Genomic DNA, 18,146 nt, shown 5'->3' with positions numbered 1-18,146 from the left:
GTGTGTGGTCCGGTATGCTGTAACGGGTGCTGAGAAATGGCCTTGGCTGCCCCAATGCTTCTCACTTGGTGTGATGCACTCAGGTTTTAGTTTGCAGAAGGTTAAGTGCTAACTTGTTCTGCTTTACTTGGTGTAAACTATGGGGAGAAGCACACAGTGTCATTATGGCGATTTCATTGTGCTCCAGTGCACCTGACACCTGCCTTCATCTGGTGCATCTGCTCAATAACTGCTGAGAGGTTTGGGTGGCACAGAGGCTGTAGCTGAGAGACCAGACTGAGGCCATTGCAGGCGTTGTGCTGCTGATTCAAGGAAGCTAGCTTGCAGCTTTTCTGCCAGGCCTGCAGTGCCCCAACATAGGCACAAATACTGATGGCAAGGAAATGTCTGCCATCATCTCAACGAGCGAATGCGCACAGTTCCGGAGCTTCTTGGTGGCCAGAGCACTGTTCGTGGTCACATGCTCAGAGCCCTAAAACGAGGTGCATGGGCTGCGTATGCGCTCAGCCACACTGACAGCCATGCGCACCTATGGCCATGCTAGAAAAGGACACGTGCGCCAACCTGCCCCCCACTGCCCGCGGTGGCAGTGAAATTTTGTTATATTGAAATTGTGTATAAACACACTTCATTATATTGAGGTTGAAAATACAAGGTGTTCTATGGACAAGAAGTTATAAAAAGTTAAATGCTTCATTATATCGAGAATTTAGTTATATTGAAGTTCGTTATATCGAGGTTTAACTTTAGTGAAGTGAATCTAAAATGGTTCGTCGATATCAGCATGTAACGAATACATGCCTTTAACAAACATCGGATATAATGAAGGCATGTTTGTGTTGGATACAATTTTATTTTAATGAGGTTAGACAGTACCACCGTCCATCCAATTGTCAAAACCCTCGTAGGCGCCTGATGCGAGCTTGGACAGGAGCCCTGACCACCCTTGCCACTGGTTGGCCAAATTGACTTCCTGTGTTGGGCAAGTTAGGTCAGCTTGGCTCTGTTTGCCTACTCTCTCTCTCTCTGTCGCTTGATGCAGAGCTGCAGTAGCACACGCTTTCCCAGGCTGCCACTGCAGTCGTTTGCTGGAGCTTTATTGCACTAAGAACCTGAAATGGGCATATCTGAAGCATTGATTTTCCTGGCTTTTCTCACCTCTTGGTTGCTGTTGACATGATTAATGCACCAGTGACCTTTTCATTGTATACTTTTGAATGTTGATTTGAACAGGTTGTACTTGCAGTCACACTACACATATAGGATTGTTGATTTGAGCTTGCCGTGCTTTTGTGTTTCCAAAGCATTCCTACTGGCAAACGTTTTGTTATCGGCCATCTTTCGATACTGAGAAGCTCTGCCATTTTATGTTGTCATGCGAACAGGAAGCTGTGTGATACATACACGTGAATTTTAGCGACAGGTGCTTTTAACCAAAGCAAGTCTGCTTCAGGGTGTGATGTTTCTGGTGCAGCCTTGTATATCTAGAGGCAAGGTGTGGTAATAAAGAATGCATGTTCCTGAGCATGTGCACTGGCATGGTTTGTATGTACCTTGAGCACACAAGTCTGCAGAGTTGCTGTCAATATATGAGCTTTAATTCATGCTCAGAGATGTCATAACCATATTTTTCTGCATATAACCTGCATCCCCCAGTTACAACAGTCCAGAAAGAAAAAGAAATCTGCACATATAACCTGCGGAAATAACTGCTTACTACAGCTAGAGTGTACTAGAACATGAGAGTCCCCGGAACGGCTGCACTTTCAATGCATTGAAAGTGAAGCCAAACGACCGTAATGCCGCTTGGGACGCTGCGATCGGTAGCACACACCCCGCCGTGGCTCAGAGGTGGAATGTCTGCTTCCCCACGCAAAAAACTGGGGTTCGAATCTCGGCAAGAGACAATGTTTTTCCCTGTTTTTTTTTTTACCACTTCATGCGTTGCTTTTTTTATTCTTTATACTGCTGCTTAACACTTGCTTCCATTGCTATGCAATGCAACAAAGTCAAGCAGAAGCTGAAGGAATAATAACAAAATAACAATGTTTTGCAGTGAACGATAATGTTTGCAGCGCCCCCTCACGGGAATCAACAAAACTATTCCAACTAAAGCATGGCCTCTGAGAACTGCACGCATACGAAACCCAGCCGACGCCTGCTTGACTGGCTCCGCTGTGCGCTCAAGGCTCATTCACACTAGGCCAACACGGCACTGATTTTGGTCATACGACTGTAGGCGACAGCGTTATCCTTCCTTTAAACTGTTGGCCACAGCGTTTTCCGTCATGTAGACTGCTGTCGCCAAGTTGGCTGACCAAAATCGGTGCCGTGTCGGCCTAGTGTGAATGAGCCTTGAGCGCACAGTGGAGCCTGTGAAGCAGGCGTAGGCTGGGTTTCGTATGTGTGCAGTTCTCGGAGGCCATGCTTTAGTTGGAATAGTTTTGTTGATTCCCGTGAGGTGGCGCTGCAAACATTATCGTTCACTGCAAAACATTGTTATTTTGTTATTATTCCTTCAGCTTCTGCTTGACTTTTTGTTGCATTGCATAGCAAGGGAAGCAAGTGTTAAGCAGCAGTATAAAGAATAAAAAAATCAACGCATGAAGTGGTAAACCAAAGGGAAAAACATTGTCTCTTGCCGAGATTTGAAACCCGGTTTTTTGCGTGGGAAGCAGACATTCTACCTCTGAGCCACGGCGGGGTGTGTGCTACCGATCGCAGCGTCCCAAGTGGCGTTACGGTCGTTTGGCTTCACTTTTGGAAGCTCGTTCCGGGCACTCTCCAATTCTAGGTCACTCTACTAAAGCGCTCAAGTCTTTGCAAAAACAGGCTCTGTTCATGGATCGAGACTCATCCACGTCTATCTTTGGCCAGCGGCTCTGTCCCCTCGCTGATAAAGCTAGCTGATAAAGCTAGATGTTATCGCGGACGAATCAGTTGCACGACATGGGACGTGAATCGGGATCACTTCGCAGCTAGCATTCACACAACAGAGGATGAAAGCGTGGATGGAGCAGCCCTCGCATGGGCAACGGCGACGGAGCAAATGCAACTGAGCTGAAATCCCAACGGTGATTTGACTGACCGCTGTATTGCGAAGTGCTTCGCGCAGACCAAGGGAGCACTGCAGGAACATGTGACATACGTATGGTCACGTGATCATCCGTAAGCTCAAATCTGAATGCTCAAATCCGAAAGCTCGAATAGTGATTTGCTCTGTCGTGTGAAAGCTTTATCTACAGCTTCTGCTGTGCTAGGACGGTTGTTGAGCACAGCTCATCGTGATCAGAGTTCTAGTTTGCTGGCGCCATGTGCACCATTTGCTAGCTACGAAACACAAAATAGTGATCCCTAGAGGGAGTGAATGGGAGACCATGGAGAGAGGGGAACTTCAACATGCAGGGGTGAAGAAAGTGTGGGGTTCCCTTTAAACAACTTTGAATGGCGGAAAACCTTGCCTTGAAGTCACATTTTAAGACAAAATTTGCATATAATCCGCACTGTGGCCTTAATGGTAAATATTTTGAATTTTTGATGCGGGTTATACATGTTAAAATATGGTAGTCTTCATCCAAGAACAGCTATCGACCTAGCGCACCCTTTAGTCTTAGAGACAGTGCTGTTCTGTGCTTGCATGCAGGTGCACTGTGACTGTCTTGATGTTGCCAGAGACTGGCATGTTGTTATGGCAGGAGTGATGAAAATTGTTTTGCACGCATTATGTCTGCCAGAGAAGCTGATGATCTCGCATGGCAAAGTGAGCACCTGGCCTGTGCCTCCCTACATGCTCACCGAGGATACTGTACCTGCGCTGTTCAGTTTCGGCACATTGTCACCCTGCTGCTTGCATGGCTATCTTCTCACAACGTGGCACATTGCTCTGCTTTTTATTTTCCCTGCAGATTATGACGTCGCACAGAAGCTCATGTGCAAGCTTGAGGTGAGTGCTTTTCCTTACTGTCGGCATTTGCAGCAAGCTTTCCATCTTCTTGTTGTCTGGGCATATCTGTCCTTTTCCTGCAGCATCCATTTGCTGGTTATAAGTCACATAATTTTATACAATTTTTCAACACATTTCCAGTTTTTAAAATGTTTACAGGATAACTAGAATATATTAATGGCAGAAACTTCCTTTTGCAACATGACTAAATTTCCTTGTATATCACATGACCATGAATGCAGCATGAGGGTGCACATCGGACATCCTTGAAAAAAAGAGTACAGTAGAATCTCAGTACAATGAAACTTCTTAAATGGCTGCTAAGCCACCACGGCGGGTCTTTCACTTCTTGATGCCTAATATTTATAACAGTGTTAAGGCGGTGCATTGCATACCGTGCTGCACCCCTGCACTTGCTCATTAAATGGAATTCCTGTTAATAGGAACATATTTATCTGGTCTCTTGAGGTTTTATTTAATGAGTCTGCTGTAATATTACAATTATAATGTGAGCTAAGGCCTCGTAATGCAGCCATATGCATGGGATTGATAACACTGTGCATGATCACTAGTATCCATGGGCTTGATAGCACTGCGCAATTCAATACTGTGCACCAGCACAGGACCAGCTGCTTATGTGCCCAAGTGAGTGCACATGGCCAATCGTGCCGTGTTAAACATTTCTGTCAGGTTCACAAAATGCTACATAGAAGAGCCAGATGTGTGCACCTGTGTCTGCAGAATGAGCCATTGTTGATGCACATTGCACTGTAGTGATTGGGCAATCAGACCTCAAGTTCCAACACAGGCTTCTTTTTGCACTTTTCGACCCCTTAGTGCTATTGGCATCAAGATTGAGCACAGTTGCCACTACCTGGTGGACACTGGCTGAACCACGTCTAGTGCAGATGTTGTGTTGCTTTGTCTGCTAGCCACTACAGTAGATAGAGGCTGCCACTACATGTTTACGTGTGTGTGTACGGCATGCATATTCTCCAAAGATTGTTTCGTGGTTGTAGTGCAGTCGTAAATGCCGGAATGCAATTTTTGAGGATACACAGAAGAATTTGGCCTTGCACTGTAGTCTTTACGCTGCAAAAAGATCAGTGACTGGCACTTGTTGACTGGGCAATATGTGATCATCATGCCCTGCAGTCACCACAATCATTTCATGTTTGTTGCCTCTTTGTGTTTCAGGCACATAACAAAAAGCATTTGGCATCGTTGCAACATGTTGTCACCAATGCACTGCGCTATTTTGTTGTGATGTGTTAGTAATATTACAATCTTTGGGATACCACGAAACATGATGTGGCAGGAAAACCAGTCAGCAGTAGACAAAATAAAAAAAGTATATTAAAGAATCGTATTATATTGCAGGATACACTTTATCTTCAGCGTATAATTGTGTGACTACGACTTAGTAGCAACACAACCTGCCTTATCTGTGCCTCAGGCATCCATTTATTGTGTGGTTCTGATTCCACTTCGAAGAAATAATTTTGCATCCGGAGTGAATTGTGGCACTTTAGTACTGTGGTTGTCGGTCATGAAAGGAAAGCGAAAGTCGCACATATAAACCACAGAAATAGCTGTGTACAACACCTGAATCTTGGTAAAAACAGTCTCTATTCATGGATGCACAAATCATCCATGTCATATCTTTAGCCAGCTGCTCTGTTTCTCACCTCTTTACAAATGCTGATGGTGGAGAACTTAGCCCTAAACGTCGCTTCACGGCAGCATGAGCCACACTGCTTCAAATTTCAAACCAAATAATGTGTGTCCTTCCTCTCGAGGAATTTCACTCTCAGCCAGAGAGTTGAGGTAAGACGCACAAATGCCTCTTGGCAGTGCACGTTTTGTCACTCGCCTTGACTAATCATTCAATGCAGAAGGCACACCGCCGCAGAAAAGAAAGGGGCCTTGATACTACGGTATGTCCCTTGACTTCGGCTTGACAGTAGGCACAGAAGGCACACTGCTTGGGAATTCTATGTCGAGGCAGAGGAAGGGAGTGTCTCTGTTGGCAGTGACGCGGGAGTCCTGGTGGCATGGTAACAGGACTGTTCATTTTATTGCGATTATGGACACTTCAACTGGATTTCTGCCGTCGGCGCCTTAAAATTCTGTATAAAGTTTAAGGGCGATAAAATCGTCGCCGCGCGCCGTATGCGCGAGTGAAAGCACGCGGGGGCCGCGCGATATCACGGAGAGTGAACGCACGGCGGAAAGCAAACGCGCAAAAGGCCGTGAGGGTATGGGAGGGAAGGATTCGGGGTGACGCTGTGCTGTGGCACCAAATGTGTATCTTGCAACCGGGCGCAAGGGGAACTGGTCACTCAATCCTCCCACGTGAAAGTAAGAATGCGAGAAGGCAGCGCGGGACTGGGGGGGGGGGGGGGGGGAGGCATTTTCTACTCTGCCAACAAATGCGCTTGTACTTTGCCCTGCTGTGGTGGTCGCCCGCACCGTCTCTTAAAAGCGATCTCCACACGGCTCTGACCTTTGTATGTGCTGTGCATTCGCCGCTCAGTTTCCATTGAAGCGATAGACCGCACGAACCTTCGCTCGCTGCGGCGGCTGATCTTGCTACCAGTGTTTTGACAGTCGTTGTCTGCGGTCATTGAGTGTGATCTATTCATGTTAGCTTGTCGCGCCGACACCACGCTTGTTAATTCAGTTAGTAAGCGAATGTGTCCAAGTTTATGCAGCCGATAAAGCTACTATCCCTACTCCGAATAGCTCTGTACTAATTTGCTATCGCAATTGATGCTTCGCCTTTCAGGCGAAACTGCGACATTTTTTTCTATCTCCTCCAATAATTAACCGATCTGAAAAATTAGTTTGGTAAAGTGTTCCTTAGATGGCGTTCTGCGGCTTTCAGTGTTATAACCAAATTCGCAATGGATCCTAGTGATTGGCCCTTACAGCTCACGTGTAGGTGGAAAGCATCAAGCTGAATTTGCACAGCAAAGCATAAACTGCTGGCATCACGCAGTTAACATTGCACTTCACAGCATCGCGACAATGTGCGACGGCCGAATGCGAAACACTTCCACGGCCTCGACCTCCACACAATTTTATGTAGACAGAAGCACAACGGTGAAAGGGCCTGTAAACAAATTTCCTGTGCAGCTGGGGTTGTAAGAAATGTTGAACTTGCATTTTTGCATGAAAATACCTGAATAACGCCACTTTAAAAATAAACCTATTCCAGCAGATGAACCTGTTTCCTTTTTTGCAAACTAAAAATCAACTATTTTCTTAGGTTTGTCAACATGTGGCTTTTATGTCAAGGTTTTATGAAAATCTTGCAACCATTCGAACTATTCGCTTCAAAATTATTTAACACTAATTACAATTGCTTCGATTTCACTTGGAAGCAAAAAAATTAATATATTATCACAAGCCTAAACATTAGTAGAAAATGCTGCATTATTTGTGTTGTGCAACAGCAATATCAAACAGATTGGGCAGAATACAAGGCAAGGACGCACAAAAAGCACCTAAGAGGTGCTGTTGGAGTTGGGATCGTGGCCTCGCCAGTAGTTGTAAGAGTTGGAGTCGGGCATATCTAAAGTGGTAGCTGGCCCATGCCGTCGTCCGACTCATCCACGCTGACGCTGAGGACGTTGTTGAAGGGAGGAGCAAGTTCTCATCGAGAACGAAGAGTACAGGGTTTATTTACATTATTTACAAGGGAAGTAGGAGAACGATAAGTCTCCTCAGTCTAACATGACTGGATCGAAGCATACTAGATTGAAGCACTGCGTACATCTCTGGGCAGATGGGAGAGCACTCTCGATGGCCCCCAAAGTTCTCTTAAAACCCCTCTGTCCAAGCTGCGGTCCCACCATCCTCCAATCGGAACGTCGAGTCACCGATGGTCCGGCTTGTGGGCGAGGGTGCGCATAATCCCCCGGTGCCGTCGATTCCCGACCACATTCGGAGAAGTGTCCTCGGGCCCACACTGCTCACTCCCCCACATAAAGGAGGGGACACTACTCGTAGACAGGTGGCATTGCGCCTGACTTGAACTGATGCCTCTGTTCTTGGAATGGGCCAGCTGGTCTGTCGAGCGGCCGTGAGAACATGTCTACTTTTCCAAGAGTCTCCTCTTCCTATAGTGTCGAGACACGTACTCTTTGTAAGGTGTAGAGACATGGTGTCACCGCTGATCTTTCCCCGGCGGGACGACTTTTCAGCCTCCCGAAGCGATTAGTCGCAGGCAATCAGGAGATGCTTCCAAGATCGCTGCCCCCGTTGGTCGCCGAACGTAACAGTGCCAGGACAGACTGTGTGGCTTGGTGCCTTTCTCGTTTAATGACAGTTTGCGTCTCTTTCATGCAAAGATGTGGAACAAGAAGTAAATATATTATCATTATCAGTTATCCGCAGTCACCACGTTTTATAACAATTTGCTGAAATTAGCAGCAAGAAAATGCTGCAGTGTACATTTCAGTCCGTGCTGCTGAACGCTTATCCACATTAGCGTAGTGACGGTGCTGCCACCTACAGCTTGATATCATTTACAATAGACCTCATCTCCATTCCTTGTGTCGAGTTATAGTCTTTCTGTTCAGACTCAAGCTCTCCATGAAAAAATTGGCTTTACTGTGAAGCATATTCGTTAAAGGGCCCCTCAACAAGCCACATAGAAAATTTCGGTTATACGCTGGAAGTTACATGTCCTCTAGGGAACGTTCTACCGGAAAAATTTTTCAAATTGGGTTCATTAGTAGCTGAGATGGAAATATTTCGGTGCCGTGAACCCATGATTTAAGGAGGCGAGCTTCACTGCCTACATAGACACTCTCTCCACTTGCCCTGTCTTGCCTCCGCAAGCATAATTCCTTCCCTCTGTTCTTCCATATCGGAGCTCGAGGATCGCGTGACGTATGTGTCACATGCCCCTCCTCCTTCTTTTCTTTTTCTTTCTTTCTTGCCCCCCCTTGCTTTCTTGCTGTGCGTTGCACTTCCGCTGACGGTGTTGCACGCGAGCTGTTGTGTTTGTCTCGTTTCGCGCCACGCTTGATTTTGCGCGCTGTGCAGAAGAACACCTGTTTAGCAGCATAAGTCTGTGCTACACGAACACTGAGGCAGGCACAAGCAGATCACAGAGCATGATCGTGCGCTGGAACACGGAAGAAAATGAAAATTTCATTGTCTGCTTGTGCGACTGCACGACGTGGTAACAAGCAGACGAAATGGAAGTACATCTCTCTTGCTGCTGTACAAAGTAAAACAAAAACACGCAGACATTCAGTATGTGTGTTTTATTATTTCTCTAAGCTTTAATTCGTCTATTGAAGTAACAGATTAAACAAATAACTAATGTTGGCTCAAATAATTCACAAAGTCACGGGTCACTAATTGACGTTGCAGCACGGCGATGTTCTTAGCTCACTTGCAATATATACGTCACTCTCCAGTTGGGAGCGCAACGCCACAGAGGAGAAGAACAAACAGCGTTTGGTTTGAAATTTCAGTTCATCGCGGTGCGTAGGGATGTAATACTTAGCAGACACGATCGTTAGTGCACGTTGTATGCACTGCGCTTGTCAGCTCAAAATGGCCAGACCTGGTGAGGGGCCCTTTAAGTGCACCACATCTTGAAGAGCAAAGTTATAGTGATTGTAGGGACAAATACGGGTGCCAGCAGAAGACGAAGAACAAGACGCGTCTTCTTCGTCTTCTGCTGGCGCCCGTATTTGTCACTACATAGGAAAAAAAATTCCTTCAGAACCCGTCCAATGATGAATGTCAACGTTAATACACTTAGTATTGAAGCAATGTAACGACACACTGTATTGTCGCCGCAGCGACACATTATGTATGAGTCATGTATGTAGCCGGATTCATCTCCTTTCCCACTGAACACAGTGTGTCACTCAGCGGCACCGCCATGAAGTCCATACATGGCGCTTGTGTCAGTATACGTTCAGACAAGTTTGCCTGAATATGTATGACATGGGTTGTATTCCACCCAAGCAGTAGATAAATTTTATTGAAGAGCGTCACATACTTAGTGGCACATAGTTACCCAGGTTGACGTCAAAGAGTTGAAGAGTGGCACCCAAGTTGGTATCATCATTGATGAAGAGTGGCGCATACCCAGTGGTGCATACCCAGTGGAACATAACCAGTGACCCAAGTAGGCGTTCACTCAAGATGACACATGCATACTGGCACATACCCAAGTTGTCATCATTTAAAAGCGGCGCATACCCAGTGGCACATATCGAGTGCTCCAAGTCGGAGATTCACTGAAGAGTGGTACATACCCAATGCCACATACCAAGTTCTGCATGTCGGTGTGAAAGAGATTTGTTAAAAAATGGCACATAGGTACACGTGCCACATACCGACTGACCCGAGTTGGTCTGATGGTGGGTTTCAAATCCTGTTCTCTCAGCACAGCAGCCTGATGCTTTAATCATTTGACCATGGACTGCCACCTGACCCAGGTTGGCGGCAAATTGATTAGAGACATAGGTGGGCAGGCGGGTGGGTGTTTATGGGTAGGTGTACGTATGTGTAGGTATGTATAGGAAGGTAGGTAGGTATACTCGTGGACAACTTTTTGTGGCTATGAAGGGAAAGCTATGGGTGCATGGCTGCTGCACATGTGTTACCGTGCCAAGTAGTCCGGCAGCGTTTGACACTGATTTTGGTTGCTCGAAACAGACGCTGAATCGATGCAGCTTCCACGTGTGACGCTTTTGCGTTTTCCCAGATGCGGTAGGGAAAAGTCGCAAAATTAGTAAAATTTTGCACTCAGTGGTGTGTTCTGTATTATTTAACTGTTGCTAATAAGGTGTTTCTCTTCCCCAGCCTGAACTAACGTGATGCGGAAGCGCTCTTACTTGTGTGCGCTTTGCCTCCATAGCTTTCCGTTCGTAGCCGCAGAAAGTTATCCGTGAGTATAGGTAGGTAGGTAGGTAGGTAGGTAGTTTTAGCCCCCAAAATGTGCATGAAGTACCCCAACAATTTTAATCACAATAAAAGTTTCACATTATATTTGGAGCGGGGTTTGGCTATAACAAGAAGGTCCTTTTCTATGCTGGAAATTTGTTGGATGGAGCCTGGGGGGATGTGTGCAGAGGGGTCTGGGCAGCACAAGTAGACAATCCCAGGGATGAAGTCTGCTGGAAAGGGACTGAAAGTAGCTGCAAAGATAAGATTCAGAGCATGCCAAAACATCTCCTGAACTCTATGCATGTGCTTCTATCCGATTTCAAAATGCCAGCTGGTAAGTGTGCTGTACAGATGCTTCCTGTACTGTAGGTGCTCATTGCAGCTCCACAGTAATGGCCTATGGAGCTTGCATTTTATGCACCTCTCCTCTGCCCACCATTGAGTCATCAGTATCGTTTGCTGCACGACTTCTGAAGGCTCAATAAGGACCTTAGCTTGTGTCGGTGGTCACAGCCAAGATGTGTTGCATTGAGGGAGATTTCACTACAGTGAAGTGGGCTGGAGCCATTAGCAGTGCTGCACAATTGTACATCTAGCATTCCTCTAATGGGTACCCTTGTCATCACTCATCCCTTAGGTAGAGTAGAAGGCTGGAGCACAGGTGGACCTCTGTGACTTGAACAAAATCTCTGTCGTTGAAAGGGTAGTGTGTCAGAGGTATGTGCAAATACAGTATGCGAAAAATTGCAGCCCAAGCCGTCTCACTATAACTGTCGATGGCAATGCATTAGTTAGTTTTGAATCAATATAGCGACTTGATGTATTGTCATCATCGAAACGAGCTAAGTATGAGATGTGTACTACAGCAGGACCCCTCTTCCGCACTTCCCTAAGAACACTCGGCACCAACTAGCGCCGCTGCTGCGGAGCCTGTGCATGGCCTCCGAAATGCATGGCACACCGGTGCATGCAAACGCTGACAAATGCAACATGCGGCAACTGGGATCCTCTCTCAACACTCTGCACCATCTAGTGGCACTGCCGAGAAGTCTGCACATGGCTTTCAAGAGCCGGTGCCTGTGAACACTGAGAATTGTTCCCTCACTTGCCGCACACGCAGTGGCATGTACTCGGTGACCCAAGTTGGTGAGAAGTTCATTGAAGAGCGGCACATACCCAATGCATTCATGGCGCAGCTCTCTAAAGTGGTGTGAAAGGTGTTCATTGAAAGCAGCACATACCCGGTGCATTTGTGGCACAGCCTTCTAATGCGACGTGTTGCTGTCATTGAGGAACCCTTCTGACGTGGGTTTGATTTCGCTCGGCATCAGATAAATTTAAGGGATCTTTTTCGTGATTGTAGAGTGGCACATTCCCAGTGGCACGTACCTAGCTACCCAAGTTGGCATCAAAGATGTTCATTGGAGACCAGCACAGACTGAGTGGCAAATACCCAGTACTCCAAGTCAATGTCAGTGTTTCTTTGAACAGTGGGGCCTACCAAGACCTGCGTCTGCAGTGACCCATGTTGGTGTGATAGAGGTTCGTTTTTAGAGCGGTATGTATGTACACATTGCTACATACTCAGTGATCCAAGTTGGTCCGACGGTTGGTTTTGAACCCTCTTACCTCAGCAAAGCAGCCTGATGCGCTACCCATTCGACCACTGACTACCCAGTGACCCAGATAGGCGGGAAAACGGTTAGGTACAAACATACATAGATACATAGATCATCATCATTACCCTACATTTATGTCCACTGCTGGATGAAGGTCTCTCCCAGCGATCTCCTATTATTCCTTTCTTGCACTAGCCAATTCCAGCTTGCTCCTAACTTCATCACCTCACTTGATTTTCTGTCGTTCTCTACTGTGCTTCTCTTCCCTTGGCTCACATTCTGTAACTCTAATGGTCCACCCGTTATCTCTCCTATGCATTACATGCCCTTCCCAGCTCCATTTTTTCCATTTAATGTCAATTAGAATATCGGTTATCCCTGTTTGTTCTCTGATCCACACCGCTCTCTTCCTGTCTCTTACTCTTAACGTTAGGCCTAACATTTTTCGTTCCATCAGTCTTTGTGCGGTCCTTAACTTACTCTCGAGCTTCTTTGTTAGCGTCCCAAGTTTCTGCCCCATATGTTAGCACCGGTAGAATGCAATGATTGTACACTTTTCTTTTCAACGACAGTGGTAAGACAGTGGTAAGTGATAGGATTTGAGAATGCCTGCCATATGCACTTCAACCCAATTTTATTCTTCTGTATATTTCTTTTTCATGATCAGGGTCCCGTGTGAGTAATTGACCTAGATAAACGTACTCCTTTACAGACTCTAGACGCTGACTGGCGATCCTGAACTTGTTCCCTTGCCAGGCTATTTAACATTATCTTTGTCTTCTGCATATTAATCTTCTACTCCACTCTTACACCTTCTCGGTTAAAGTCCTCAATCATTTGCTATAATTTGTCGCTATCGTTGCTGAATAGGACAATGTCATCTGCAAACCGAAGGTTGCTCAGATATTCGCCGTTGATCCTCATTCCTAAGCCTTCCCAGTCTAAGAGCTTAAACACTTCTTCTAAGCATGCAGTGAATAGCATTGGAGAGATTGTTTCCCCTTACCTGGACCTCTTTCTTGATAGGCAATTTTCTACTTTTCTTGTAGAGGAACCAAGGTATCTGTGGAATCTTTGTATAGACATTTCTGAAGATATTCACATATGCCTCCTGTACTCCTTCATTACGAAATGCCTCTATGAGTGCTCGTATCTCTACTGAATCAAATGCCTTTTCATAATCTATGAAAGCCAGATAGAGAGGTTGATTGTACTCTGCAGATTTCTCAATTACCTGATTCGCAACATGGATGTGATTCATTGTTGAATATCTGTTCCTGAAGCCAGCCTGTTCTCTTGGTTGATTGAGGGCAAGTGTTGCCCTGATTCTATTGGAAATTATCTTGGTAAATATCTTATGCAATACTGAAAGCAAGCTAATGGGCCTATAATTCCTCAATTCTTTAACGTCTGCCTTATGTATTAGTATAATGTTGTCATTATTTCAGCTCTCTGCTACACTTGAATTCGTGTGGCATTGTGTATAAAGGGTCGCAAGCTTTTCAAGCATGAAATTGACTGTTATTCCATCTTCTCCTGCTGCTTTTCCCTTGGTCATGTCTTGCAAGGCCCTTCTAACTTCATCGCTAGTTATAGAAGGAGCCTGTTCGTTACTACTTCCAGTGAAGGTAGCGTGGTGCTCTGGATACTGTACAGGTCAGTATAGAATTATTCTACTGCTTTTATTATATCATCGAAATTGCTTATGACATTACCCTGCTTATCTTTCACTGCATACACCTTACCTTGTCCTATGCCAGGTAATCTTCTCACTAATTTCATGCTATGGCCATTTTTACTGCCTCCTCAATCTTTCCGACATTATAGTTTCGAATATCCCTTCCTTTCTTCTTGTTTATAAGTTTAGACAGTTCAGCAAATTCTATCTGATCTCCTGAGTTCTATTTATCTCTATGTACCTACACACACGTGCGCGCGCACGCACACTACATAGACGGACCCCTCACTAAAAATAGAGGACTAACCAAGCCTTAGCTTATTTGCCATTGCTTCTTCGTGGTGCTACTTGTTGGGCTGATGAGCAATGTGACATGCACATGCTGTGAACATTCTTAGTGCAAGGTTAAGGGCGTCCTGTCAGGGCGAGACATAAAAACATGTGAAGGAAGTGTTCATTTTTCATTGAAATGTGCAAAATACACCAAGAATAAGGATAATCATGGAAAAAAAAATATATATATATATTTTGCTGAAAGTTTTTCAGCAATAGGGGGGGCAACATCAGGCAGAACACAGGAAGCAGGCCGAACACTGGAACACTATGGCTTCGTGTGGATCTTGTACAGACAGTTTCTCATCAAATATGAAGCGGAGGTGTACTGCATTGCATGTCGTCTACATTACTGTATAATACCACTGCAGCCCGCGATCTTTCGTCGGTCTTTCTCAAGCGAGTCATGCGCCAAACTTCTTCCTCTTCGTCTGTTCCTGACTTAATCCAACAAATGGCATTTGCTGCCTGTCATTTAGTGTTGGCCGAAGATATTGTACTGGAAAGCTATTTACAAGATGTATTTACACGAGATGCATCAACAGTAGCTGAGAATCCAGAGAGGCTGTTGCCACTTTGTCGTCTTCTCCGTCGTCGACATTGTCTGCTTTTCTCACCCTAACAATATTTAGCCAGAAACCTTGTACTCAAAGCCGAAACTCAGCAAGAAAAATAATTTTTTGGTGTGTTGCATGTAGGAAACTTGTCCATAGAGGATTAATATGAAAGCTGCTACACTTTTGCAGCCAGTATCCCAAAGGAGCTGTAGTTTGCTTGTGACACTGGATTCTAGTCATGAATGCCTGCTTCTGCATAGGTGCAAAGTAATATTGTCATGACATGCTCGAGAACTAGTTTCTGCTGCTTTGTTTACTTTGCTGCAGTAGTGCAAAAGCTGCATTTGTCTCTTAACTTTCACCTGAATGATAAATGGGAGTTGCTGCTGGGCAACAAAAGGAAATGCCACGCCACGCATGTAGACTACAGTGTGAATCCACAGCGTAAAAAACTTTACATGAGCTTGTGGGAAACTTGTGATGTGAAGAACTTGTTGCAGCTTTGACTCTTTGGTTACCGCTGAACATGTTAATTTTCACTGCTTTTATCCTTTAACATTTGATTTCAAGACGTAGTAGTTGCAACGTATACTGTGATACATAAAATTATAGCCTGATCACTGGTGTTTTGAAAGAGTATAGCAGTAATAATTGAGCAGACAATTTTTGAGAATTCTTGTGTGAAATTTCAAAGAAGCACCTCGAGAAACAGAAATGAAAATAATTTGCTATTTTTAGTATAAGTACTGAGAGTAAAAAAAAAAAAAAGAAAAAAAACTGAAATATACGATAATATGCACCTGCTTCCTAGTTGCCAACTTTTCTGAATCAGATCACACAAAAAAGTTGTGGAGAGTTGTTGGCGTCAACACTAGCCGTAGTGATGGCCATGTCATGTGGGAAAGCAGTAGCTTTGCAAATGTGAGAACGATCCTATTGTACAAGGAGCATTTGTTTTTGCTCATTGCAGCAGGCACCTGGCTCGTTCTTGCTGCATTCTACAGGCTCGCAAGGCAATGCAGAAGCCTCCTCATACTTGATTGTTGCGTTTGATCAACATTTCCGTGCAAGCAAGGAGGGCCTAGTGTGCGGCCAACTGGCGCCTCCACATGCTTTGTTCAGTTGCTGTACAGTGCTGTACATTAATGTCGAGTGTTGCACAATACAATATTGTACAGTAATATATAAGTGCACTTGCACAGGCGGTGATCAAAATATAATAGATTAGACAGCTAGTCAAACTTCGGTTGAAGGTACGTCTAAAATCGACTGCGTGCTACTTGTAATAATTTGTACATATGCTGTCGAAGCGCTGATAGATAAAAGCAGTCCATGGTGGGAAAAATAAAGTGGCACTTGATATTAGTCTTACACAATTATCAAAATAACACTCACTCGTGAGCGTCTACCGTTGTTTGAGACCTGATCGTTAAAACAGCCTGTGCGTCGGATTGGAAAATTTACAACCCAAGAGAAGCTTCTGTGTCTTCACTGCTGCTGCCATATAAAAATTTATGTTGCAGAGTCAACCAAAGTGCATATTTTGCATATTTTTATTAAGGAAGTGGTAGGAGCGCTGGAGGCTAGTTTTAGCGATAATCTCAATCGAAATTTTATTTTTGCAGACTCCTCAATCTGCCAAAAATTGTCAAAACATTTTAAGTTCTGTTGTCGTTTCAGACAGTTCATGACGCTGCTAGTAGAAGGGTTCCAGCAGAAATGTTTAATAGCGTGTATAAAAACTGTCAATCAGAATAATCAATTTTTATAGGTGCGGTAACGAAAAAGCTGACTTGTGCACGAAGCGGGGTTCCTGATTTCGATTATGTTCAGTGGTAACAACTACCATTTCAATCCAGGGTAGAACTTCCCTGATTGAAATTTCAATCCAGGGAATCCAGGGATTGAAAGCCGCATCTTTCACTTTGCTTTGCATGTGTGTTGCCTTGTATCATTCATGGGCTGTTGTGATGCATGCGTGATGCCGCAGCTATGAGCACTTGAACCTTCTTTTACCCAGGCCCCCCTCTCGTATAGAGGGCAGTCAAGACCTCTACTTATCAATGTTATTTTTCTTTCTAGGAAGCAACAAGCAAGTGCTGTGCAGAGTGAAGATGAAGAAGGTATGTTCATTTTTAACTGTTTAATTATCAATTATCATTAGCTGCTTTGAAAGCTAATTTGATACAGCTTCCTTTGCTTGAATACATATTGTGCCTGTGGAGAGCATATTAGTGTTTTAGCGTTCAAGCATAGTTTGCTTCAAGTATGGTTTGTATTTGTTGCAGCCATCTATGAAGAAACTTTTTAGGCCATGGACCCCACATCAACTACTGTCTCACAGAAGGATAGATATTGGCTTGGTGTGTGCCTTGTGTCAAAATATCAAAGTATTTTACCTACGCTTTAGTCCTGTCTTGTCTTGGCTCCATTTATTGTTCCCATTACCACTCTTTTTTTTGATGCCTTGAAAATTTCATCAGTGCTAAGTGCAATCAGCCTTTAGAGCTGCCTATTAAATTTTTGTCGTCTTGTTGCACAAATATGAGGTTACATGTTCCCAGAAAAGTATGTGTGGTGTTGAAAATTTTTATGTAGTAACCTAAAATTTACTCAGAGTGAGATTTCGAACGCCTGTTTTTCACCACACATTTATTTAGGCTGCATAAAAAAGTTGGTAGACAATTCAACTTCTAATTGAAGTCAATCAAAGACCAGTTCGTCTTGAGCGACTTGGGGGTGAGAATAGGGCGGAGTCACTGAGGCACGGCACGGCACTCTATCACATCACCCCTCACTAGGGGAGTAGGAAGAGTGTCGGGCTGCCTAAATTTAACTGCACTATCTTCGCGATCGGCCCACATTTTTAGACTGCAATACATTCGGCATCAGCCCACATTTTTAGACTGAACTTTCTCCGGAATCGGCCCACACAATAGGCTAGAAGCGCATATACCTGATATGCAAAAGTGGGGGTAACTCACTAAGAAGGACATTGTCTTTACAGTGACATGTTACTGCACTCAGTGCATTTTTTTTAAGATCTTGATTCTTGTGCATCATGACCAACCAGTGAATGATGCACCTTTGCTGCT

The 18,146-nt window shown here is 44.7% G+C and overlaps 1 protein-coding gene across 2 annotated transcripts in view; it reads left to right on the top strand.

Annotated features, from left to right (window-relative positions):
- LOC119433677 (proline-rich protein 36-like) overlaps window positions 1-17,453 on the top strand; it is a 46,538-nt gene extending 29,085 nt beyond the window's left edge. For both annotated transcript variants that reach the window (XM_049659339.1, XM_037700927.2), the window contains exons 9-11: window positions 3,906-3,943; window positions 17,134-17,174; window positions 17,340-17,453. In XM_049659339.1, coding sequence (XP_049515296.1) covers window positions 3,906-3,943; window positions 17,134-17,174; window positions 17,340-17,362 — 102 coding nt within the window. In that variant the 3' untranslated portion in view covers window positions 17,363-17,453. The remainder of the gene's footprint in view (window positions 1-3,905; window positions 3,944-17,133; window positions 17,175-17,339) is intronic.
- Window positions 17,454-18,146: the final 693 nt, after the last annotated feature.

This window comes from Dermacentor silvarum, chromosome 11 (assembly GCF_013339745.2).
Source record: "Dermacentor silvarum isolate Dsil-2018 chromosome 11, BIME_Dsil_1.4, whole genome shotgun sequence".
NCBI lineage: Eukaryota > Metazoa > Arthropoda > Arachnida > Ixodida > Ixodidae > Dermacentor > Dermacentor silvarum.
This window is presented reverse-complemented; position numbering and strand designations above follow the sequence as displayed.